This window comes from Paroedura picta, chromosome 1, assembly GCF_049243985.1.
Source record: "Paroedura picta isolate Pp20150507F chromosome 1, Ppicta_v3.0, whole genome shotgun sequence".
Classification (NCBI taxonomy): domain Eukaryota; kingdom Metazoa; phylum Chordata; class Lepidosauria; order Squamata; family Gekkonidae; genus Paroedura; species Paroedura picta.
This window is the reverse complement of record NC_135369.1, coordinates 43,623,161-43,648,477: the sequence shown is the minus strand read 5'-3', so window position 1 is coordinate 43,648,477 and position 25,317 is coordinate 43,623,161. Positions and strand designations below refer to the sequence as shown.

Here is a 25,317-nt window from a genome sequence, read left to right as displayed (position 1 = left end):
CATAGAAAAGTGTTTCCTTTTTGTTTTGAATCCACAAAAACAAACTACTTGTTATGAGAATCCATGGGTAGAATTACATGCCCTCACATATCGCTAGATGTTTGAATAATAGACTAGCTAATCAGGAATGGAAGAACACAAATTGCAAATCAAGCACCTACTGCACCAATTGTTCCTTATTGTTTCTTAAGATCTAATTATTTCTTCTCAGAGTGTGGGAGGACAGACTTTTAAAACCTTGGCAAAGAAAATTAAAACAAATGTAAAACTCTGCTTTGCAGTTAATTTGTTGAATATAATTATGGGAGCATAATTTCCTTTACTTGTGCTGCATCTGTATGACCTTTTAAAAATCACTCATTCTTAGATGTCTCTTTAATTTTATTGAGAATAATTTCCATACATTTCTTTACTTCTTACAAAATATATTAGTGCTAATGTGTATGTGATGTTGGAGTTCCGTGACTAGACTATCTTTATACCTAATTGTGAATATGGTTCTTGCATGCAAATCAAAGAGTCATGTACAGTTAAGGAGGAATTTCCCCTCAAATCTGGGGAATCCAAGAGTTTGAATAAACTTCTAGAAACTTCTTAAATATTGGGGAGGTTCAAAATTCTTCAAAACAGGAAATACAATTTCTGAACAGGTACAGAAATTGCTACACAGAATTGCAACACTTGCAAGATTTCAAGGAAATGGGAAATGTTGGGTAAAAGTGGGAAGTTTAGAGTGAAAAACATACTATGTACACTTTTTGCCCTGAGCTTTCCCTGCCACTGCCAGCAAGTGATGGGTGGAGACTGGGTCAGGGGTGCTTCCATCCCCTCTGGACCTTTCCTGTACCATCTGATTGGAGATTCAGGTGGGTAGCCATGTTGGTTTGAAGTAGCAGAACAAAATGTGAGTCCAAAGGAACCAACAAAGGCACAAAGTTTTATTCAAGGTGTGAGCTTTTGTGTGCATGCACAGGACAGCACTGAGCAGTTTATTTATTTATTTATTATATTTGGAGCAGAAAGCATGCAGAATCCATTTTGTTTTCAATTCAGTCACTGTCACTCAGCTGAGGGGGAGAGGGTTGGAGAGGAAACACATCTGACCCAGAAAGCTCCCATTACATCATTGATGGGAAATACTTGGATTGGAAAGAAAGCTGTGATGGAGGAAGGAGAAAAGAGAAAACATGGCAGAGTGAGGAGAAGGGAAAGCAGTGCAGATGGGCAAATTGGGTCCAGTGTATTTCCCTTCCATGTAACTCATGTCCCCTGCGTGTTCAGTTCTAAAAGGCAGTAGTATCATGGCAGCCATGGTTGATTTGGATTAGAGTTAGGGCTCTGATGAAAAGGGAGATAAACTATTTCCTCTGTAGCATTTCTCCAATTAAAAATGTCTTCTTTGGTCTTCTTCAAGTCTTGGTAAGGGGGAAAGACAGATATAAAAAGGATGCCTGTCTTTTTTTCCTTGCTGGGACATAAGGCCCCTGGGAGGACTTCACATCTGGGAAACAGTGCCTCTGTTGCAACTTTGGCCCATATTAACTCCTCCCCTACATAGTATATTACTACACATAAAAATACATTGAAACCAGTAATCCCCCGATTAAAAACATAATATCCTGGCAGCAAAAAAGCCCCCTATCCTCCCCCCTCCCAAATCAGAAGTCAGCTCAGTCAATTCTGGAGGTGACCGTTGCATGGACCACTATGGCCAGGTGCTCTGAGGATAGGAAGGGTGCTAGTAGCCTTGCCTGACAAAGGTGGTAAAATGCCTGGTGGGCTACTCTCATGACCTGCACCTCCATAGAAAGGGAGGTATCAAGGATCACTCCCAAATTCCTGGCAAGGGGCACAGTGTGAAGTTGCATCCAGCCAGGTTGGGTAAATGTGCTCCCTTCTCTATATCTATATAAATAAATAAATTGAACTCAATCAACATGAAATCTATTCCTTGCTGTGGCCCCTTTGGAAGCCTTATCTCATGTTGATGCACTGGCTTTCTACCACCAGATGTCTGTTTGACCAGAATGCAGAGCAAAGATCACTAAGCTTTGTTCAGGGAGGGGGATGAGAGTCTTTAAAAGTGTCAGAAGTCTCTCTTGGTTTGGGTGCAACAGAATGAGATTGCTGCCCCACTGAAACCTTAGCTGGGGCTCTATGGCTGGTGGTGGCAGGAAGATGAAATCTATAGGAAGACAATTCTATCAGCAAGGAAAGGAAGCTAAATGTAGGTTCCCTACTGCAACTCCTGGGAAGAGGCTGCCAGTGGGAGGAAAGGAGGGAAAGCTGATGCCAGTGGGGTAAATAAAGATACAGTAGATTGTGTGAGAAAGAAGCAGGAAAGGGGAAAGCACATATGAGGGCCTTCAGGAAATGGGAAGGTGAAATAGTGGGCTAGAGTAAACTGACATATTTACTTAGCATTTATATAACACTTCCAGTGTTCAAAGTACTTCATGTACATCATTCCTGGCCATCGGTCAATACTCCTGTGAACTAGGCTAACCTTATTTGAACCTATACTTATTGCAAATGATGGACTCAAGTGAAAAGTGAATCACCCATAGAGTTTGTGGCTGAGACAAAATTTAACCTGGCAGCCTCTTGGATCAGAGCTTCTTCCCCTAACATTGAGCTACCCTGCTGCCCTCGAACCATACAGATAGCTTTGCCCTGAATCCTCAGCTTTGGGTGGACAGCCATAGAAACCAACCAAGTATGTGTTTCATGGCGGAATTAAATAGCACTCATGTAACTGCCATTCAACATGTTTGCCACCTCCTAGATGCTGACATAAATGTATGGCTCATGGTGTTTTTGCAAAGCCTAACATTAGCTGAGCAAAAGTCACTCCAGGCAGACTGATTTATGCAAATACTTCTGCTCATTAACTGCCGTCTTTCTCTCCAGTTTATCATACATCAGGTTGGCTTAAATTAGTTTGGATCCAGACAAAAGTATGAGGTGATTGATATGCAAAGCAGAAAGCTCCATCTACAACATCTTCCAGTTAACACATTTATCCCCCAGTCTTTTATTTTTGATTCCTTTCAAAAACGGAACACCAGAGTTTAAAGAGCTAAGGGACCAACTTTTTGATGTCCACTAGTGACCACTGATAAGTTTCTGGCCGTTACATTTTAAGAACAATTGCCAACACAATCCCATGACCTGGATTAGGGCCCTGTCAGCTTGGGAGGGGGCTTTTGGGGTCTTGGGAATGAGACTTCTGTTAGAACAGCCACAGTGAATCAGTTGTAGACACACATCATTAGCAAATCTCTAAAGAGGGATATGCTTACTTATGGGTAGTGGTCCTTAGCATTTATATAGACCTAAGAGCCTCTTGTGGCACAGAGTGGTAAGGCAGCCGTCTGAAAGCTCTGCCCATGAGGCTGGGAGTTCAATCCCAGCAGCCGGCTCAAGGTTGACTCAGCCTTCCATCCTTCCGAGGTCGGTAAAATGAGTACCCAGCTTGCTGGGGGGTAAACGGTAATGACTGGGGAAGGCACTGACAAACCACCCCGTATTGAGTCTGCTAAGAAAACGCTGGAGGGCGTCACCCCAAGGGTCAGACATGACTCGGTGCTTGCACAGGGGATACCTTTACCTTTACCTTTAAATGGAAATTAATCTCATATAATGGAAGTATTTTTCAAAGAAGGCAGTCCTCTCAATTGTTCTCTGGTTCTTCCCTTGTGCCCTTTCTCTGCAGTGTGTCAGATCTTTCACTTCTTCTTCTTCCAACCAGGAAAGGGTTCATTTTGATCTGCCCCGAAGTTGGGTTACAATTTCCATGTCTGCTGCCTTCCACCCTTCTCCAGTAATTATCCAGATAGTCATCTATCTTGTCCCTTCCTGGCAGGTGGGCAAATGGTCCCCCCTATCCTGGGAAAAGTAATATGGGTGCCCAAGGTGAGGCCCCTTTGCATTGTTCATGGTCTGCTGGTCATGGCTATGCCAACCCACCAGCCTCACCTCCAAAGACATGGCCACATCATTTCATCGAATCATAGAATCATAGAGTTGGAAGGGACCTCCAGGGTCATCTTGTTCAACCCCCTGCCCTATGCAGGACACTCACAACTACCTGTCCACCCACAGTAACCCCAATTTCATACCCAAGTGATCCCGCTCCATCAAAAATCTCCAGAATCCAGCCTGGTCTGGAGGAAATTCACCTGCCCTCTCACAGTGGTGATCAACAATTCCCTGGTTATGAAAGGAAGGGCCACAAGAGACAAATACTGGCACATTCCTTTCTGCCCACCCACTCACAATCTGCCTAAATTCTAAGTTCATTTGCCTGAATAATTGCTGCAATCCGCCCCCTGCCCCCTATTTTCTTGTTGTCTCAACAGGCAACTCTCATCTTGAAATTTGAGTTTATTGTTCTATTCCAAGAAGACAATATTTTCTCTGAATTAAGGCCTTTCCTGTATTCCTGTACCATTATTCCTGTACCAACTGAGAGCACGTGGAGAGAGCTACTGGGGAGTGTTGCTGCTGACCAGGTGAGGCTATTGTGCTGACTGGGTGAGGGGATTGCTGGGTGATTGCTGGGAGGATTAAAAAGGGCTGCAGTTTACACCCAGGGTTAGAAGAATGTCACGTATGGCAATTTAAAAACACTACAGCTAAAACAATGTTTATAACCGTTAAAAATGCTAGAACTATCCCAAATGACCCACAAAGCTCCACTTTTACTATACAAAAGATGTATAGATATTTAATGCTATGATTCTATGTATGCCAAATTTCAAATTTTATCTCAGCCTGACTGATCATCTGGAGTTCTAGTCTATACTATATAGCGTACCACATTACAAACCAGTAGTGTCGATTTTTAAAATGTATCCCCGTAGTGTTGTTCTCCTCTCTCTGAGCTCAAGAATTTTCTTTCCCCATAGGTCACTACTAATTTTCCATTGTAGAAATTAGTGCTTTGGAGAACCACAGACAGTCAGTCAGTCTTCATTGGACAGTTTGAATTCTGGCAGTTTCTATATACCTTGTTCCCTGGGCATATAATACAAACTTTCATAATGCCCCTCTCCCCCGTCACATGACATCACAGAATCATAGAGTTGGAAGGGGCCATACAGGCCATCTAGTCCAACCCCCTGCTCAACGCAGGATCAGCCCTAAGCATACTAAAGCATCCAAGAAAAGTGTGTATCCAACCTTTGCTTGAAGACTGCCAGTGAGGGGGAGCTCACCACCTCCTTAGGCAGCCTATTCCACTGCTGAACTACTCTGACTGTGAATTTTTTTTCCCTGATATCTAGCATATATTGTTGTATTTGTAGTTTAAACCCATTACTGTGCGTCCTTTCCTCTGCAGCCAGTTGGAACAGCAGCCTGCCCTCCTCCAAATGACAACCATTCAAATACTTAGAGGGCTATCATGTCCCCTCTCAACCTCCTTTTCTCCAGGCTGAACATTCCCAAGTCCCTCAACCTATCTTCATAGGGCTTGGTCCCTTGGCCCCAGATCATCTTCATCGCTCTCCTCTGTACCCTTTCAATTTTATCGACGTCCTTCTTGAAGTGAGGCCTCCAGAACTGCACACAGTACTCCAGGTGTGGTCTGACCAATGCCGTATACAATGGGATTATGACATCTTGTGATTTTGATGTGATGCCCCTGTAGATACAGCCCAAAATGTCATTCGCCTTTTTTACCGCTGCATCACACTGTCTGCTCATGTTTAGTTTACAAGTACCCCAAGGTCTCGTTCACACACAGTGTTACCTAGAAGCGTATCCCCCATCCAGTAGGCATGCTTTTCATTTTTCTGACCCAGATGCAGAACTTTACACTTATCTTTATTAAATTGCATTTTGTTCTCATTTGCCCATTTTTCCATTGTGTTCAGATATCGTTGAACTCTGTCTCTGACATTTATGACAGAAGTTTTGTGGTGGATATCCACCTCAACTCACTCACTCCTTTATAACATTTCTAAATGAACAGATGTATCATCTGACTGGACCTTCCCCCTAATCCTAGCATTGTTCCATTTAGACCAGCTCTGACGAGGGTCTCAAGCAGCAACATCCTTTAAAATCTACCCCAAATCTTGAGATGCCAGTGTTGGACTCAATGTCCTTCTGCATGTCAAGCAAGCATCTGACAGTGTTCTGTTGAGCAACCCCCCCCGGCTTCCCTCCCCACATGGCCCCACGACAAATACATTCCTCCTATCCTGGCTGTGGAGCCAGATGGAGGGGAAATGCAAGAGAGCCCTGTAGAGCAACAATGCTGTTTGACTGGCTGGCACCTCCTGATTGTTTTGACTCTGGGAGGCACACAAGATGAAAATTCATAACCGGTCATACTATTTGATGCAAAGCAATGTCAAAGTCTAAACACTTGACTATTGTATGCCAACTGCCTAAAATATTCAGATATTGAGTACTATTGCATACCAGAACAAAGACTGTAAAATATCAATTGCAAATATCAAACCACGGAATCAGTTCTTGACAGAGTTATTATATATGTGGCTAACATCCAGCACTCAGAATATTCAACATCAAAATATATGTAAATTGTGAGGATAATATTTTGGGATCACATCCGTTTCTCAGCTGAGAGGGGACGACAACAAGGCTGAAACTAAGCACTGTTTTTTTAAAGTTATTCTTATATGCCAACAGAGCAGATGTAACCTGTAGTGTGGGATGCTAAGAGGTGTGAGATACTGAAGCTGGTTTGCAGTGCACACCCTCTATCCCCAAGCTATGGGTCTTCCTCTACCCCCTCAAATATACAGACCCATAAACATATGTGGACACCTTGCTAGGCCTTGTGGAACAGTCACCTATGCTCCAAGAGGTATGTTCACAGGAATAATAAGATTATTTTTTTACCTGTATCAGTTCACTGTGTGGCTCAGGGTAAAAGTGCATCCTCAACCCAAATGCTCTCCCTCAGTACTTAATGAACCATAGAATCCCAGACCTCTGTGCTCTAGTTACAGCTTAACTGCAGCAGCTCTTGCTTACATGATCTGGAACAAAGATCCTCTCCCAGTTGTTCATTTATTATAACATTAGTCCTCCCTTCCCCGGAGACTCAGTGTGGGTTATTACATTTGAAAATATACAATCCCTCAGATGAAAGTTAATTAGGAAGATTTGGACAGAGAGGCCAATGGATTTCTGATGTTGCTTCAGGACCTCAACCATAGGCCTGGAAGAACAGCTCCATACATGCCTTGCCGAACAGTTTGAAGTCCCACGGGGTCCTGGACTCATTGGACAGAGTGTCCCACCAGGACCGAAGAGGCCCTGGTCTTCGATCTGGAGTCAGTGGAGTTGGGAGAGCACAGGCTGTGAGAGGAATTCTGCCTGGGAGGTAGAAGCAAGGAGAAGAATGCCACCTGCTGGTCGTTGTGGGTTCTAAGGGGGCTATTCTGCTAACTGAGTTTGCTTGGGGAGGATGCAAAAGCGTTTCTTTCTCAACACTGTGAGCCAGACTACTATTTCAGCAGCCTCTAACAGAGCCATTATCAGGCGGATGACTGCAATAAATGACATGTCAAAAACATGAACTCTATAGTTGCCATTATCTTATCCAGGTCGGGCAGTCAACAGATGCTGGTAGGCACAGTGGTGATAATCTATATATTTGGAACATGGAGATCGTGTACATCATGAAAAAGTTCACCACACTGAAATATCCAGTGACAATTTCACACTGGCAATGGTTGACTCTGTTGTTGCTGTTGTTTTTTTAACTGATACTGCCTGTCCTTACAAGTGTGCTTTGTATTGTGGCAGACACCAAGATGCAAAATACGTGTGAACTTCATGGTTGAGATGGAATTTGATCCCAGTTCTCGCTGGTCCTAGTCCAACCATCTAAACCGCTACATCACACAGTCTGCATTGAAATGAATACTGTTCCCTTTGGGAGGTCTAGGATTCTTGCTCAGACCTGCCACAGGTGGGGGGCAGGGGGTAGGAAGACAAGATCTCGGGGGGCATGTCTTCAGATCGTTGAGGGGGGGGGATGGGGAACACCAAGGGATGCAGTCTACAAGTCCATGGTAGCTCTTGGCAGCTGCCACATCCACAAGACTTTCCCAGGCTGGGGAGAATGCATTTCAAAAGAACTGATTACAATTTCATGCCAGCTTCTCCCCAAATAGTCTTCATGAACAAAACTGAAAATGTTTCCTGTAACATTTCCTCCCCTTATGTGGTATTACAAGCTGGATAGTAATCATCTTGGTTTCTAGATTCCCCCCCCACACACACACACACTAACATTTGTATTTGAAGTCAGAACCTGATTAGAGTAAGCCATGTCACAATCATTCCTCCGTCTGAATAATTCAAAGAATCAAGAATATTATAATACACTAGTAGGAAGGCCCACTGCATCCAGGAACGCAATGGGCTCTGGTGGCATACCTGGAGGTGGGAGCTTGGGGTGCGAGGTGGGCAGGCAGCAGGTCGTCGGCTGGGTGGGCGAGGCTCGACGATGGGAGGTTGTAGGCAGTGGGGTGAGGGTGTGAGGCTCGAGGCACTACCACTGCATGGTAGCGAGGCAGCCGCCGGGCCGGCAGCCGCATCCACGTGGGCAGGTGGACTATGAAATCGATGTGGCCAGCAGCCGCGCGAGTGGACTGGGGAGAGTGCAGAGCAACTGGGCAGTGGCGATGGTGGGGTGGAAGGGCAGCTGGGGGAGGCATGGCGGCCGTGGCAGCAACGTTCCAGAGGCGGGCAGTCTTATTGGAGTGTCCCTTGAAGGTGTGGTGTCCAGGCAGCGTGGCGGCCGGTGGGGAAAGGCCTCGGCAAGCAGGAGCGGGCGCTGCAGGCGGCCGCTCCAGGGGCCATCCCAATCTGGATGCGGCCAGCTTTGCTGGGTGCGGATTGGCCCACTCGGTCGGCTCCTGGAGGTGGGTGCTCCAGGGGCCGGCGCAATCCAGATGTGCCCAGCAAAGCTGGGCGTTCAGATTGGCCTGCTGACCTGGACACCACCCAGACAGGGTGGCCCTTTGGACTGGACAGGGCTGCCTACATGGCTCTTTCACAAATATAAGAGCCACTAATTGTAAGGACTAGCAAAATGCCCATCACGGCAACAGTATGCTGTAGACTTTTAACCACTCTGGGCACAGAGGCACCCTGTCTCCTGCTGCACCATTTGTCTCCTGATGTGATTGCTTCACCTTCCCCAGCCCCCATGGGAATGGAAATTGTCTCCTCTGATCTATGAATGTAATGGCTGGGTCCTGGCGAACACTGACAGCAGAGCATCTGCACCGAGCACTGTTGTTTCCTTTAAAGCTTTCCTTATATCTACAGATCAGCAATGCTCTGCCAAGCCTTCTGCCCCAACAGCAGCTGAGTTTGGCGACTTTCCTTTTTGGGATGCAAAAAGAAGAGAGATTTTCAAAAACTGCAAGAAACTGCTTTTCGTAGGGTCAGATTGTCACTCCATTCCAGAATCTTAGACAAGTCAAGCACTTGCTTTGTCTGCAGCTACAGCTCCTTGCCATAATCTTTCACTTACAATGAAGGCAGTAAAGGAATTCATTCAAGAGACACCAGAAGCATTTTCTTGGGGATGGGGGGGGGGGGGATGGCGGCTAAATGTGCCTTCTGTCCCTGTTGCTTGCAGCCACTGAGAATCAAACCTCCTTCATCTGTGCAGCCTCTCTCCTGGGTTCTGTTTCATGCAGCGGTGATGAAATTTTGAGCACATATAGATTAACTTATGCAAACAGGTTTTCAACTCAGGAGACCTTTCTTCCAGCATGTGTTAAAATACCGAAATGGCAGCAGATGACACTGAATTGTCGCTCATTTATCACCAAATTGTAACTCATTTATCTGCCAAGCGTGCTCTCAATATTTCTTCCTTAATCAGAAAATTATTGATTTTTTTTAAAGGTATTGATATGCCAGTGAGGACAACCAGGAAGCCACAAACCTGTTCTGCTAAACAGCTATCCAGGTATCTGAAGTGGGGAACAAGGGAACAATATGAATCTGTTAAGTGCCACAGTTGTCTTCTGCATCAAAGGACTGAACACGGAGAGGCTGTGAAGGAAATCAGATTGAAATTGTTCCGCACAGCTAGGTGTAATTCGTGAATCTCAGTTGGAAGTTAGCTTTACCCCAGAAGAGTTCAGGAACTCATGCTTTATGTCAAACATAATGTAGCAACACATCTTTGGTGATGGGCATCAGAAATACAATCTATAGACAGGGAGAAATGATTTCTTAGGCAAAACCAAAATATTTGAACACTGATCAGCACTTCTGAGCAGACGTGGAAAGAATCAATTGCTAAAGTTATTAGCGTTTGTTGGGACACAGATCTGGTGCTTTGAGTCACAACTCTCTTCTAAAAAGGCACATTCTTATTCTAGCAGTCCTTTAAACTGACCAGGCCTCTCTCAGATCAGGCCCAGCCACCTAAGAATTCCAAGGCAGCATAATCTTCAGAGACAATTATTACTTAATAGATCTGTTCTTCCACCCTGGAGATCAGAACAACTTCCTCCCCTCCCAATCCTCAAAACATCCCTTGTTAGGCTGAAATATAGCAAGACCTCCTGTGATGTGGCAGAGCGTAGGACTGGGATACGGGACACCCAGGTTCAAATTCCCATTTAAGCCATAGAGACTTCTGGGTGACTTTGTACCACTCATCATCTCTTGGCCTACCTTGGCTTACAGGGCTGTTGTGTGGAGAGAAAGGAGAACCATGTATGCTAAGCTCCTTGGGGGAAAAACAGGGTCAAAATCCCCTAACATGGGTCAGCAAAATGATTGGACTCACCCAATAAGCTTCCTGGCAGAATGGGGATTTGAACTCATCTGCTCAGTCCTAGTCAGACACACTAACACAGCCTTTTCCAACCTTTTGACCATGGAAATGCCACTGAAATATTTTTCAGGCTTTCATAGAATCATAGAGTTAGAAGGGACCTAATGAGTCATCTAGTCCAACCCCCTGCCCTATGCAGGACACTCACAACCCTATCACTCATCCACTGTAATCTGCCACCCCCTTGAACCTTCACAGAATCAGCCTCTCCATCAGATGGCTATCCAGCCTGTTAAAAATTTCCAAAGATGGAGAATCCGCCACCTCCTGAGGAAGCCTGTTCCACTGGGAAGCCGCTCTGTCAGGAACTTCTTCTGGATGTTGAAATTTGCATTTCAATCGCCCTACCTGAGCAAGCAGAGGTCTGACCTAGCCAACCTGGATGACTTCAGCCCCACTGAAGGAGAACAACTCTGCTCCATCCTCTATATGGTACCCTTTTAAATACTTGACGATGGCTCTCAGAAACCCCTCTCAGTCGTCTCCTCTCCAGGCTAAACAGACCAAGCTCCCCCAACCTTTCCTCATATGTCTTGGTCTCCAAACCATCTTTGTTGCCCTCCTCTGGGCATGCTCCAGTTTGTCTATACCCCTCTTCAACAAACTGGAGCTTTGAGGTACCAGGATGAGATGTCAGCTGGTCATGCCTCCTGGAAGTGAGAGGAGCCTTGAGTAGTAAAGGTTTAAAAAGCTGAGGGCCGTCCCCTTCCCACCCCTTCAGGTCCATCACTGGAAAGGGTGGGTCAACCTGCCAAAATAAGGGCAGAAGTTATAAGAATTAAAACCCTTTTTTCTTTCACACGGTAGGAGGGCTCTCCCCAGACACCATTTTGAAAAATCCGTGCCGTAGTACCATTGAGGGGCCTTCATCGTACCATGTGGTACCTTGGTGGGGTGGCTGGGAAACCCTGCTGGCCAGGGATAGTGCAAAATAAAGGCTTAAGGTAAAGGTAAAGGTATCCCCTGTGCAAGCACCGAGTCATGTCTGACCCTTGGGGTGACGCCCTCCAGCGTTTTCATGGCAGACTCAATACGGGGTGGTTTGCCAGTGCCTTCCCCAGTCATTACCGTTTACCCCCCAGCAAGCTGGGTACTCATTTTACCGACCTCGGAAGGATGGAAGGCTGAGTCAACCTTGAGCCGGCTGCTGGGATTGAACTCCCAGCCTTATGGGCAAAGCTTTCAGACGGCTGCCTTGCCACTCTGCACCACAAGAGGCTCTCTAAAAATAAAGGCTTACTAGGAAGTAAAAGCCAGTGCACAATTTGAGAAGCGTAGCTCAGATCACCTTTCCCACAACTGTTTGATCACACCTTGCTTGGGCAAACCGAACTGCCACTCATGATCCCAGGGGGTGTTCCGAAAGATGGTGGGGCATCCCTCGTGACATTCTGTGCTGTCTTGTGAGCCTCTAAGTTCTCACTCTTTTAATTATATTTTTCTCCCTCCCACACTGACAACACAATTACCAGTTACAATATTTCATGGTTGCTCAGTTGGTGCCTGGACACAGTGAACCAAAATATTCCTTTCTGGGAAATCACAAGCTGCAGTCTAAAGCACTTAACTGAAGAAAACTGGGCAGAACTGCATTTGTTGACGCATTTATTTCCGCCATGTTGTATTTGTGGTAAAGGCTGCTGATTACAGTCCCCTTTGGCCCACAGGATGGGAGCAGCAGAGTGGATTTCTGACAACAAACATTAGAACAGAGGTGCATTCAACAAAGGCGCATTACATGCAGAGAAGATGGCAACGTCGTTCTGAGGCTCCACATTACAGTGCCTGAAAACCGTCATGAGGTCAACTCAGCTGGAAGATTTGCCCAGCACTCATTTTGTGAAAGGTAGAAGTTCCCATGTAACGTGGGGATGTCAGAATCCCTTGTGCATTCAAAAGGTGGCCCCATCTACCACACTGATCTTTGGAGATTTGCCCAAGCAGACTTCTTCATCCCTTGGGCTGCCTTCACTTCGTTCCACTCCAGTTTGACATCAGGAACTTCATCCTCAGGCTCAGGGTCTTCCCTGAGGACCCCTTGGGGTGCAGCCACCACGATGGGCAGGGGGCCACATTCCTCACGAAATTCTACCACATAGAGACTTTTCTTATTGGCTAGGTCTTGGTGAGTTTCCTGTGTGGGCAAGGTAAAAGGAAAAAGTTCAAAGCTAAAAGGAATTCCCCTTATCCAGTTCCAAGCCTAGCACTCCTACCAATCTTGATGTTTTGTCTCTCTAGAGCCAGGTAAACAGACAAGTTATCTTTCCCCTAAACAAACAGATGATGCTTTTAGGAATCAGGAGAGCAGCCCACAGCCCACAAACCACTGTTGTGAAGCAGGCACCTGCTGAAGGTAAAAGCCCTGCTTACAACCCGCTCCTTAAAAATGACTTCTATTCCCTTCCATCTCTTTAGCCAAGTAGTTTCCCTATCAACATGTTGATTGTCTCACTTTTTCTTTAAGATATCTGCAAAGACCCACATAACAGGCCATGTTAAGAAACCCTCTTCAAGCCGGCACACTATGAATGAACAACATGCAGCCTCTTCGTCTTGGGCAGGAAAAGATACGACACTGCTCAAGCCTTTGCAAATCCTGCCTAGCACAAGGTAAGAAAGAAAACAACTTATGTTTTTGGCACCAGAGATAAACTAGCGATGGAATCAAATTGCCTGTTCAGTACACCAGTAATGGGGGGGGGGCAATATAATGGAGCTCGATCTGCTTTACGGTTGTCTTCAGATGTCCTTGGATTAAAACAATTCCCCTTGCCTCAGACTTTGGAAGGCCTGGCAGCAGGGCTCTCTTACTGAGAAGCTCAGAAAAGACTAGAGTGGTGGGCAGCTATCAGTTCTGGTGGCAGGATCGTGACCCATAGGAGGGAACTTAATGTAGCCCTGTGGGTCTAGGGGGTAAGCCCTATACATTGGCAGTGGTTGCCAAGTAATTCCTGTTCTTCCCCCCTGCTTCCTCAAATGGCCTCAGGCATTTGTTCCCTCCTGGCTATGTGAAGCTCAAGGCCGGCTGGCCTTGCACGTGCGTCTAGTTCCATTCAGCCCATGCTCCTTTATTATTATTATTATTATAAAATTTATATACCACCCTCCCCTACGGCTTATGAAGCAGTGCCATGCACGGGCTGAGATTTCTGGCCAGATTATGCATGAGAACACAGTCCCTGTAGTGGGCCCCTCTGTGCACATATGTAACTGAGGCAAGCTTTCACACAAGATTCAGAGCTGTGGAACTGTATTTAATTTCATAAATACACAGCTCGTATCATGGGAGTTTCCCCAAGAGCCCCAGCATCCCTCAGTTCTATTTCCTAAAGGCTGGCACGGATGCCTTGTTTCCATTGTGAGGCGATCAGGAATATTCACGGGGCGCTTGCGCTCCCTCCCCAACTCATCATTCCCCTGACTTCTTTGGCCACGGCTAAGGCAGACATTAGCCTCAATCTGAATGATGATCAGGATGTGTTCCAACCTTGGGTTCAGAACTTTGGAGAGCATTAACTGTGGCTGGCATTCTAACCCTGGTAAAAGCTGGAGGATTGAAAGCGGACTGTCTTGGGCGGAGAAGGGAATGTATGATCACAACTCCATCCCATCTCATGGTTAGAGGCTGGGAGCACCTCATACATCCTCTGAGCTGCCTTCTGGTAAGAAAACTGCAATTTTAGAATAATTTCTGACTGGTTTTCAAATATTTCACCACCACCCCTTACCTCGTTGGGACAGGGTACTGCTGATAAACTGTGACATCTGCCTATGGACTGCTGGCTATAAATCTAACTCCTGCAATTCAATAAACACAGCTTGCAGTTGCCTACTCTGTAATTTACCTGACTAGATAATCCCTTGAAGAACGCTTTGGTGAGATTCAACATATTATTGGATCCATAAAGTTTGGCATACATGTCTGTAATCCCAATTAGTTTGCACATAGTAATGATAGCTCGGTGACAGCGAAGTCCATATCCTGCAGAGGAAAAAGGGTAGTTGCTTATTAATGATCATTAGCATCTACCATCAAAGTGGAATTAAAATGGCAAAGCTTAGATTTCATAATTCTGAGCTGTTTAACACAGCTGTCAAGTCCCAAGACTCTCACATGTGTTTCTGGCTCCTGCCTAGGAGTGTCTGCCCAACGTTTGGTTAAGGCCGGGTGGAAGCCCTGGAGTTATGAGAACAGTCCCTCCCTCTATGTTCTAGGACATGGCATTAGACAGTATCTTTAACATCGGGTTCGCTGTTAAAATAACAGGCTAAGGGCTAAGTGGGCGGAAAGTGGGCATGGCCTGTCTGAGGCAGGGCCTAATTGGGAGGTGTGAAGCATTCCTGACTGCAGCAGGCTTTTTTACTAGTAAAAATATAATAAATAATAAAATAGCCAATGTACTGAAGTGTGCAGTGGTTAGAGCGTATCAATGTAAATGTTTGGTTTTCCTCAAGCCATGCTGACCCTTGAGCCCCTATCACACCAACCTTCTGCCAAATTTCAGAGATTAGTCCATCCATCTAATCTAACAGCAAACAACTAGATGTGTATGTGTAGGCCTCAACCCCGCTCCCTTCTCTCCAGAAATTGAGATTCTAGTTACTTTCCTTTAATGCCAGTTTTAACTCATTCCTATTAAATATATTTCAACTGGCATGGTGCACCTTGGTGTCTTCTTGCCCGATCATGCCAGATTATCACAAAGGGGTGGGGGGTCTGTGCTGAAACGAATCTCAAATTCTACACATTTCTACACATTCTACACATTTCCGAGTGGTGAAAAACCCACTCGGATGCTGAAAGCATGCAAGGGTCTCTTTACAAGACTTGCACCAAGTACAGAATATGAGATTTTCAATGGTTTCCTGATCAAGAGTGCTACTTAAAACCTTCCCTTCTTGTCCTGTCTGGGACACACTATCAGTCACAGATAATCTTAGAAGGGCACTTGCTTTTTAGCAGGAAAAATGGACGCTTTCAGCAGGGTGGCAGCGGCAGAAGCAGCAGCAGAAGAGTTGGTTCTTATATGCTGCTTTTCTCTACCAGGAGTCTCAAAGCGGCTTACAGTCGCCTTCCCCTTCCTCTCCCTGATATTACTGCTCGGTCAGAACAGTTTTATCAGCACTGTGGCGAGCCCAAGGTCACCCAACTGGCTGCATGTGAGGGAGCGCAGAATCGAACCCAGATCGCCAGATTAGAACTCCTAACCGCTACACCAAGAGCCTGAACACTGAAGTCAAAGAGTCGAGGCATTTCATTGAGATGAAAGTTTGAGTTTCCAGGGATCTGAAAGGAGTATTACTGTTTATCACATGATGTGTGCAGTGTTGCCAGGAGATGTGAGGATTGTCCGGCAGCTGGGCAAGCATTGTTGGAAGATGGTTTGTCGCTACCTGTCTCCATGTGTTTCTTGGAGGAACTGCTACTCAAATCCTTGGAGGTCTCCCATCCAAATACTAGCCAGGATCGACCTTACTTAGCAGTTCAGATCTGACTTGATCAGGTCTGACTTCAGCAGTGGAATAGGCTGCCTAAGGAGGTGGTGAGCTCCCCCTCATTGGCAGTCTTCAAGCAAAGGTTGGATACACACTTTTCTTGGATGCTTTAGGACAGTGGTCCCCAACCCGCGGGCCGCAGCCCGGTGCCGGGCCACGAAGGCCTCGGCGCCGGGCCACGAAGGCCTCGGCGCCGGGCCGTGGCTCCTTCTTCCCTCCCCCTCCGAAGCGAGAAGCTCACCAGGCCGCGAGCAAATTGGCCGCCAAAGCGGCCGATTAGCTCGTGGCCCGGCAAGCTTTTCGCTTCGGGAGGGGAGGGAAGAGAAGCTTGCCGAGCCGCAAGCTAATCAGCCGTTTTAGCGGCCAATCTGCTCGTGGCCTGGAGGGGCTGGGAGGGGGAGCTGCGGCCGCCGGCATGGCGGCGGCGCAAACGCGCATGCGCGGACTGCCGTACACGTGCATTTGTGCCCCTGCTGGGCGCAAACGTGCGTGTGCAGCAGTCCGCGCATGCGCGTTTGTGCTGGGGCTGCCGCGCGTGCGCGGGCCCCCGGGCCACCCTCTCCCCCCACTACGGCGCAGCGGTCCGCGGCAAGCGAAAGCTTGCGGACCGCTGCTTTAGGATGCTTAGGGCTGATCCTGTGTTGAGCAGGGGGTTGGACTAGATGGCCTGTGTGGCCCCTTCCAACTCTATGATTCTATGATTCTAGGTCTGAAAGGAGCGTTTGCTATGGCACTGCTGCAAAAGTGGCAGGACTCAAGTTTGTTTCTGGAGTTTGACAGAGGTGGGTTACGTGTCCAGCCCTGAAAAGTGCTGCTTGCTGATTCATTCCTAAGAAAACTTCTGCAATTATTTCTTTTCCATTCCAATCTGCCACTTGCTCAAAGCTTTTTCGCCTGCAAAAATTGGCCTCCACGCTATATATAAAGAGCAGGCTGGAGTGACTCTAATCAACCCCATGACTGTTATCAACCCCAAGTTTTCCCTTCCACCTTCGCAGAGCAGGAAGATTAAAGCCATCACTTTAAAGCCACCAGAATTAGAAAAAGGACAGCATTTCATGCATTGGCGTTATTTTTTAATGGTTATGTACTACCACTTCTGTGGTAGGTATGATAATGTTGGTAACACGCCTGTTCATCTCCCAAGCCAAGATTCCGTTACGGTCATGGAATGGAAATTCAGAGTCATGGAAAGGTGGCTACAACAGATATTGTATGGCGATGAAAGTGAAAAAGGCATAGATCTGATCAGTCTGGATGAGAGATCTCTAAGGGCTGCAGCTGAGTTTACTCAAGGAGGGAGGTGCAGAATATAAATGTAGTAAAATACTAAGGAGTTATTGCTCAAACAAACACAGCCACATTTGTCTTGTTCATCAAGTTTCTGTTCTTTAAAAAAAAATTATGACTCCCTCTTAGACTTCTGGAATCATGTGAAAATGATTTTATTCTGGGAAGCATTTGGCATTTTTATTACCTGAAACTGCAGACCACACCACTGGTCTGATTAATTTAAAAAAACAAAACATTTACGTTCTCGCTGCTTTTATTATAACGTCTTAAAGTTTTGCTGTGTTTATGATTGCTTTCTTTTGCTGCTGGCTTTATATTTTTTTTATTAAAAAATCTTGCAAGTCTCATGTTACAAACTGCCTTGTTTGTCGTTTTTATGGTAGAAAGACATAAGATAAACTCCCTATATGACCAAATAAATGATATCCTAGACTGTGATAACAGCGTATCAGAGTTGCAAACCAAATGAAGCTCCTCAGAGATCACTCAGACGTAATTATGTCAAAACCCCAATTCTGCTTCCAAGCATGAAAACAATACTTTCTTAAAGTAGCTGAACATACAGCTCTATATAGTTATAATGTGTTTTTCAATTAAGTGGGGGGAAATGGGGGAGTATTAGTGTAGTAGAGCCTGTGGCTTGCTAATAGATTTCTTTCCCTCCATTTACTTGCCTGGCAAAGTGAAATAATTTTGAGGAACCGTCTTAATGGCTTATTAATAAAATGTATTAGATCACACTTGAGTTTTTAAAATATTTATAGGGCCAAGTCATGTGAAGCAAGTCTTTGTTGAACTGCTTAAGAGGGCTGTTTCATCCCACAGTGAAATATTTTTGTGCAATGATAACGGATTGTAATAATGTGGTAAAATAGCAATGTGGTATTCTGGGGAGAGTTCAGCATATCCCCTAGCCACCCAAACATTCAACTTTCTTTAAATACAGCTGGGGCGGAAAATTCTGCCCCTGAACAATTGACATTCTGCACCAAGAAGTGATGCATTCTGCAATCACATAACCTTTTATTCTGCATAATTTATTCTGGTTTCATTATTCATAGGGAAGAGCATGAAATTGAAACCCAGCCACTAGAAATCTGATTCAACCACCTCTCTGTCTGCAAAGACTGAGGAGACAGTACGTATGCACATCCAAGGGCACCTTCGCAGCCATAAGGGCTAGAAACATGGCTGAAGAACCCCCCCCTGCCCTGCAAAGAAATGTTGAGCTCCTCAAGGGCCTAGAGGTGATCAATATCACAGATCACCATTTGTTGGTGGTAGTGTTTCATAGGTCTTGTGTCTTTTGTTGTTGTTGTGTAAAATGTTCTATAATAAAAACAAATTAAAAAAACATACCATCCTCAAACTAACTATCCAGCAGAAATGAAGCACTCCCAATTTTCACAAGACCTTAATAGAGGTAGTCTAATCTTTACAAAGCTCCACGGGAGCGGTATAAATAAAAGGCTAAGGGTTGTGTGGGAGGGCTCGGTCTGGGATGGGGGGGGGCAACAATTGGCCCCTTGCCCCTGGACTGACAAGCGAAGGGCCCAATTGGCTGGCACAAAGCGTCAGCCGATTGGGCCCTCCGCTTGTCAGCCCACCTCCCAACCTGCCCACCCCTCAAAATGGCCCACCTTTGGCGGCCAGCCGCCATTTTGCGGCTGGCCGCCGACAAGGCAGGTAAGCAGCCACTCACCCTACCCTCCCATGTGGCCCTTGGAGGGGGGGGCTCGGACCACCCACCGGACCCTTTGCCTCCCCCCCAACCTCCTTGCCGCCACTGCTTCGCTGTTGTTGTTATAAATAAATAAATAACAGATCACCATTAATTTATTTGGTCATGCTTAAGAGTGTTGGCCTAGGATTGGGGAGAACCAGTTTCAAACCCCCACTCTGCCATGGAAGCTTGTTGGGTGACACTGGGCCAGTCACACACTCTCAAGCCTGGCCAACCTCATAAGGCTGTTGTAAGGATACAACGGAGGAATGGAAGACAATGTAACTCACTGAATAAAGTAAATAAAGTCACTCATTCAATAAAGTAAATAAAGAAACACATAAATGCAGCCCCAGGATCAGGGCCATGCAGAGAGATGATAGAAGTTTTATATTTTCATTTGATATCACCCATCAAGACAGGCAGCCCCTCCAATATATCTCAGGTTATTAGCGTTTTAAAGGGAAACCGTGGCAGAGATCAGTGTACAGAACAATACTGGTGTCGCCATCAATTATACGCAACAATATATCCACCTCCCTCTTCCCAAATATCTCTGCCTGTTGGACTTCACTGCATGGAGAACGGCCTCCAGCTTCCTTCACTTACCCTTATTTTTCATTTTCATCCGGATGACTGTTTTCTTAAAATTCACTGCAATGTCGTGATAAACTAGAAGCAGAAAGGAAAGCATTATGGAATAACTAGATGGCAAGCCCGTCCCTAAGGATGGGCATGGAAGGCCCCCCCCCCCGGCGCTGAGCACCACTACCTCTGCAAGGCGACGGGCGCGCTCCGCGAGGCCTGTTGCCGGTTCCCTCCCCTCCCCACGGATTTTGCACTCATAAATTTCCCATCCCTTCACTCCATGAAGGCCTTCGGAGGAATCAGAAATTTTATATACCCGTTTAGAGAAGTAGAGCAGCTAGCAGGCATTTCAGATTTCCAAAATAGGAACAACAGAGTCTTAAACGTCGAGTACTCACTTGTGTGGTCGTTGTACCTCTCAATATAGTGCAAATAGTGAATTGCTCTGTTCCTTGCCTAGAGGGAAAATCCAAGGACACTTGTATTAAAAAGTTAAATATTTACTACTTCAATTTCACAGCTAATAATTTTTTTAAAAAAAAGGAAGTATTAACATAATGCTATTTCTGTCAACAATGTTCTGTACTGGAAATTAATTATCTTAATAAACTAAAAGGGATTCTAAATGAAGTTATATTAAGTGCTACCTAACTGTGCTTAATTCAATGTAAAAAAATAAATCCACACAAAGTTACCAGCTTGCATTCCCACTCAAGCCAAGACAGTCATGTGGATAAAAGAATCACATTTCCCTAAGGTTTTCCTGATCCTTCATCTGGAGGAGACACATTTCTGCCAGAGTTTGTGCCAGGGCTTGTCTCAGAGGTGGAGTTCCTTCTTCTGAGATCTAGCTTGGTGCAGAGGTTCAGATCGGTGGCCTCTAATCTGAAGAAGCAGATTTGATTCCCCACTCCTCTACCAGCTGAGTGATCTTGGGCCAGTTACAATTCTCTCAGTGCAATTCAATCCATCCATCTTGTGTGCCACTGCTGTCTTGTGGCAGCAAACAACAATTCAAACAATATCATGCAGTACAATCCTATAACCCCCCATACTCTAACCTCCACCCTCTCCCCAGCCTGCCAGATCCACCAGGTCCCCAGGGGTGATGTTGCAAATGAACAACTATGTCAGAGGAGGCAAGATCTTCTGTTCGTCTAACCTCAACCAAAATCCTGGTGGAAGAGCTCTGTCTTACAGGGCCTGTGGAACTACGTCAGTTCCAACAGGGTCCTTAGCTCTTCTAGCTCATTCCACCAGGCAGGGGGCAGATCCGAAAAGGCCGTGGAGGAGTCAGGACAACCTTCCCATGGGCCAGGGATCACCAATCTATTTGCACCTGCAGAATGAAGAGACCTACAGGGGGCATAGGGGGAAGGACAGTCTCTCAGGCACACTGGACCCAGACTGCGCAAGGCCTTAAATGTTAAAACCAACACCTTGAACCTGATCCAGTACTCTACTGGCAACCAATACAGCTGCCTCAGCACTGGCTGGATATGGGCCCTTCAAGGACCCTAGCAGCTGCATTCTGCACCAGCTGCAATTTCCAAGTCAAGGACAAGGGAAGGCCCGCATAGAGCAAGTTACAGAAATCCAGTCGGGAGGTGATTGTCACATGGATCACTGTGGCCAGGTGTTCTTGCCAGGTGTACATTAGTAGCCTTGCCTGGTGAAGGTGGAAAAATGTCACCTGGACTACTCTAGTGACCTGGGTCTCCATCGTAAGGGAGGAATCCAGAATCATGCTCACATTCCTGGCAGAGTGCGAGATCTTCAGTTGCAGTCCGTCCAGGCTGGGCTAATGCGCTTCCTGATCTGGTCCCTTCCTACGAAACCACAGGACCTCCATCTTAGAGGGGTTGAGTTTCAGCCGGCTTTGCCTGAGCCATACCATCATGGCTTCCAAATAACTGCAAATGTTCCTGGGGGATTAGGAGTTAAATGGGCCAATAACTTGACCTAGTATAAGCAAGCATCATATACAAAAAATCTGAATGATCCAGGGAATACCAGACCTAGACACAATACAGACATGGAGAACTGAGACTGCATCTCTCTCTCTCTCTATCACTGGGAGAGGTACAGAATGGGTGTGGGCCTACCAATTGCCCAAACGCCCCCACTTCTGGTGCCAAAAAGAGTGGGTCCTTTTCCCTTTCGTGCCAGCAAAAGCCATAGATAACAGATGCATCTGGGCCAGGGAGCTTACAGAATGGAAGTTTTTACACAGGAGGAGGAATCACAGAAGGAGGGAAGCCTGAATGATGATATTCCAAGCTAACAATGTATACGTGAACAAACGTTGATTACTATGGAATAAAGGTTTTTTGTTTTGTTTTGATGACTTACTTTTCGTAATGCAGCCATCTTATCCGATGCTTTTCCCACTGCGAAACCTGAAGGATGCAAGAAGATTGCCTAGTATGCTGGAACACCCCAACTAGAAACCGTCAAAAATATGCAGATGTCTCCATGCCTCATCCCCATCCATAATACCAGCAAATGCATCACAAGGTGCTCTCCCATGTTTTGCTTTGTTTTCCTTAATGACAGACACCAGAGCTAACTCCGCATGGGTGGAAAAGGCCGAGAGGGCTCTCATATGGAAGCAGGGCTAACCTTGCTTCCACATGACACAACCACCGGGCAGACAGCCTCCTGGGCCTGCCACGGAGCAGGCCGTAATTTGCCCTGGGCTAAGGGAATGCAGGAGAATCTGTGTTCCTTTAGCCCACTGCAGAGGCCAACAGGCCCTGTCCCGTGGCAAGCCTAGGTGGACAGGGAAGAGTCGGGCCTTCCAGGTCCAGCTCCTCCCTGTCCTATGGTGGTCCAGAGGAGGCAAAAAAAGCCCTGGTCGGCTTTTCGGCGCTTTGGGAGCAGATCAGGACATTCTTTTTATTTTGCAGGAAGGTGGGATTGCAAAGTAACACCCCCCAAGGTGGCCCATGAGTCTTAACACCCCATAGTGGTTGGGGCCAGTGAGTCTTTAACATCCCTCACTAGCGGAAGAGACCAATCTGAAGAGTGTTCTGGAGTGACGATAAAAATCGTCAGATATAGATGCTGCTATTTTAATTCAATTAATTTTAAATTAATTACAATTGTATTTTAATCAATTGTTGTTATATGGAATATGCTGTTGTATACCGCCCTGAGCTGGCTTGCAGGGAGGGCAGTATATAAATTGAACAACAAAAAATTAAATATAAATAATTCCCCTTTATGGCTGTCTACACTTGTGGCCATCATTATATCCTCAGGCAGAGAATTCCACACTGCCATCACTCATTGTGTAAAAAACTGTTTTTTGGTTTTTTTTGTCTCTTGAATCTACAGCCCATGGGCTTCACTGAATGTCTTCAAGCGCCTACGTTTTGGGAGAGAGACAAGAAGCAGATTTCTACTCCTGGACGGGGGCTGGGGGGAGGCGGCGGCTCTTCTCCTACCTATAAAACATGCATGATAAGCTCAGTTGGCATTTTAAACAATCTGGAAAAGTGCTCATGCAAGCTAGCAAAACCAAACAACTGATTTCAGAGCCTTGTGTGCAGGATGCACAGCAACAGTCCCCTCCCACAGGACGCTTGCTTCCTCCTCTTCCCAGCTTCCTAGGTGTGTGGTGAACCGGCAAGAGTTTGGGGCTGCTGCAAGAGCCTATCGGTGCTAGGAGCAGTATGAGAGCAGCAGAGGAAGGAATGGCGGGATAAAAGAGGGATTTCAACAGGGACTTCAAGCTAGCTCATCTTCTTAGCGGGTCAGCATTCCCAAGGAGTGGCAAAGTGCCATGAGGAGGGGGCAGAGCTCAGCAGCAGACCGTGGATGGCAGAAGGTCCCAAGTTCAGTTGCAGGCATCTCCACTTATCAGGATTCGGTAAGAGGTGACATGAAAGGCTTTCTCCCGAGATCTTGAAAAGCTGCGGCCAGTCTGAGCAGATAATGCTGACCCTGATAAACCCACTGCCTGGCAGCAGAAGGCAGCTGCCTGTGTTCCTAATCTTGCTTGCTCCCTGGGACCGAAATATCCACTTACCAGCAGCTCCTTTTCCATTTCCCACCGCCACCAGGGCACTAACAGTTCTTTTTCTTCCGTCCTTTGCTGTCATATTAAACACGCTCTTCAGCTAAAAAGAGAGGGGGGGAAATTGCAAAGAAACTGACAATTGCTACTTATTTAGCAAAGAAAGTTTTTAAAAGTGCCTGTTTGTTCCTAGATTATGAACTCTTGCCATAAGGATAGCTCAACATTTAGTTTTATTAGGTGCAGAGAGCACACAATGTCCCTCGGCAGATGGGAAGGCTGATAAATCAGGAGGCCTCATGATAACCTTGCCTGTGAAAAGGCTTGAACAAAGATTTTTTTTTTAAAAAAAAACGTTTTTTGTTTGAAGTTATGTGTCCTGTAATACTTGACGCTTCACACTTCATTGCAGCTACCAGGCTGAAGAAATATCACTGCACATTAAAAAAGAACTGCTGCAAGATATCAAATCCAGGCTTTATTTCATTTTATATGCTGACATGGTCGTTGGGGTGGTGAGTTAACCCGCTGTGCCATTTGAAGGGGCCGAGATTGGAAATTTCTTCTCAGCTGGCAGAGCATGGAAAGTACTGAGACAACTGTGGCAATGGGTATGCGAAAATGCAGGATCTGTGGAGAACAGTAGCAGCTTTGCAGAACTACAAAGACACCAAGCCTTGCACCAGCAGGGTCCCTAAAACAAGTCCCTAAAACAAGGTTCAAATCCGTAGCACTTTCCATTAAAGGATCTTTTGGGTGTTGGGAAATGCCACTCTATGCCCAAGCCCCTGCAGAATCAAAGCAGTCAGCACCTGTGCTCTGAGGCAAAGTACAATTCTATTGCTGAAAAAAAGGACTGGCTTTAAAACCCAAATGTGGAAGAAGGGGGAGGATGGATGCTTCCCATGTACAGATTCCCAAGTCCAAAGTTTTGTAGCTCATGAGAGCCAGTGCCATGGGCTTCTAGCCACTGGGCTACCTATGTTTTCAGAACAGGTTTGTGGGATTTCATCATGGGGAAGCATCAACGACACGTGACCCTGGCAACACAACACCTCCCTGTTGTGTTTGCTGGGTGGGATGTGGCTGTGAGAGTATCACAGGCTCAGTGTCAGCTGGTCTCTGTGACATCATAAGCGACAAGCTACCAACTTCCGCAGACCATATCTGAACTATATGGGCATCTGCTTTACATGCTGAGGATCTCAGGTTCAATCCCTCACATCTCCAGATCAGCTGGCGGGTGACGTGAAAGATCTCTCTGAGACCCTGGAGCAGCCTTTCTCAACCTTTTAAGCATTGAGAAAAACCCTGAAACATTCTTTGGACTTCAGGAAACCCCGG

At 46.1% G+C, this 25,317-nt stretch overlaps 1 protein-coding gene across 1 annotated transcript in view; it reads right to left on the bottom strand.

Annotated features, from left to right (window-relative positions):
* Positions 1–12,440: 12,440 nt before the first annotated feature.
* The window catches only part of MRPS5 (mitochondrial ribosomal protein S5), a 55,196-nt gene continuing 42,319 nt past the window's right edge, over positions 12,441–25,317 (bottom strand). Inside the window, exons 6-11 of the mRNA XM_077335861.1 lie at positions 23,986–24,076; positions 22,305–22,351; positions 20,351–20,408; positions 19,974–20,036; positions 14,698–14,834; positions 12,441–12,986 (exon numbers count right to left, since the gene is read on the bottom strand). Coding sequence (XP_077191976.1) covers positions 12,762–12,986; positions 14,698–14,834; positions 19,974–20,036; positions 20,351–20,408; positions 22,305–22,351; positions 23,986–24,076 — 621 coding nt within the window. The 3' untranslated portion in view covers positions 12,441–12,761. The remainder of the gene's footprint in view (positions 12,987–14,697; positions 14,835–19,973; positions 20,037–20,350; positions 20,409–22,304; positions 22,352–23,985; positions 24,077–25,317) is intronic.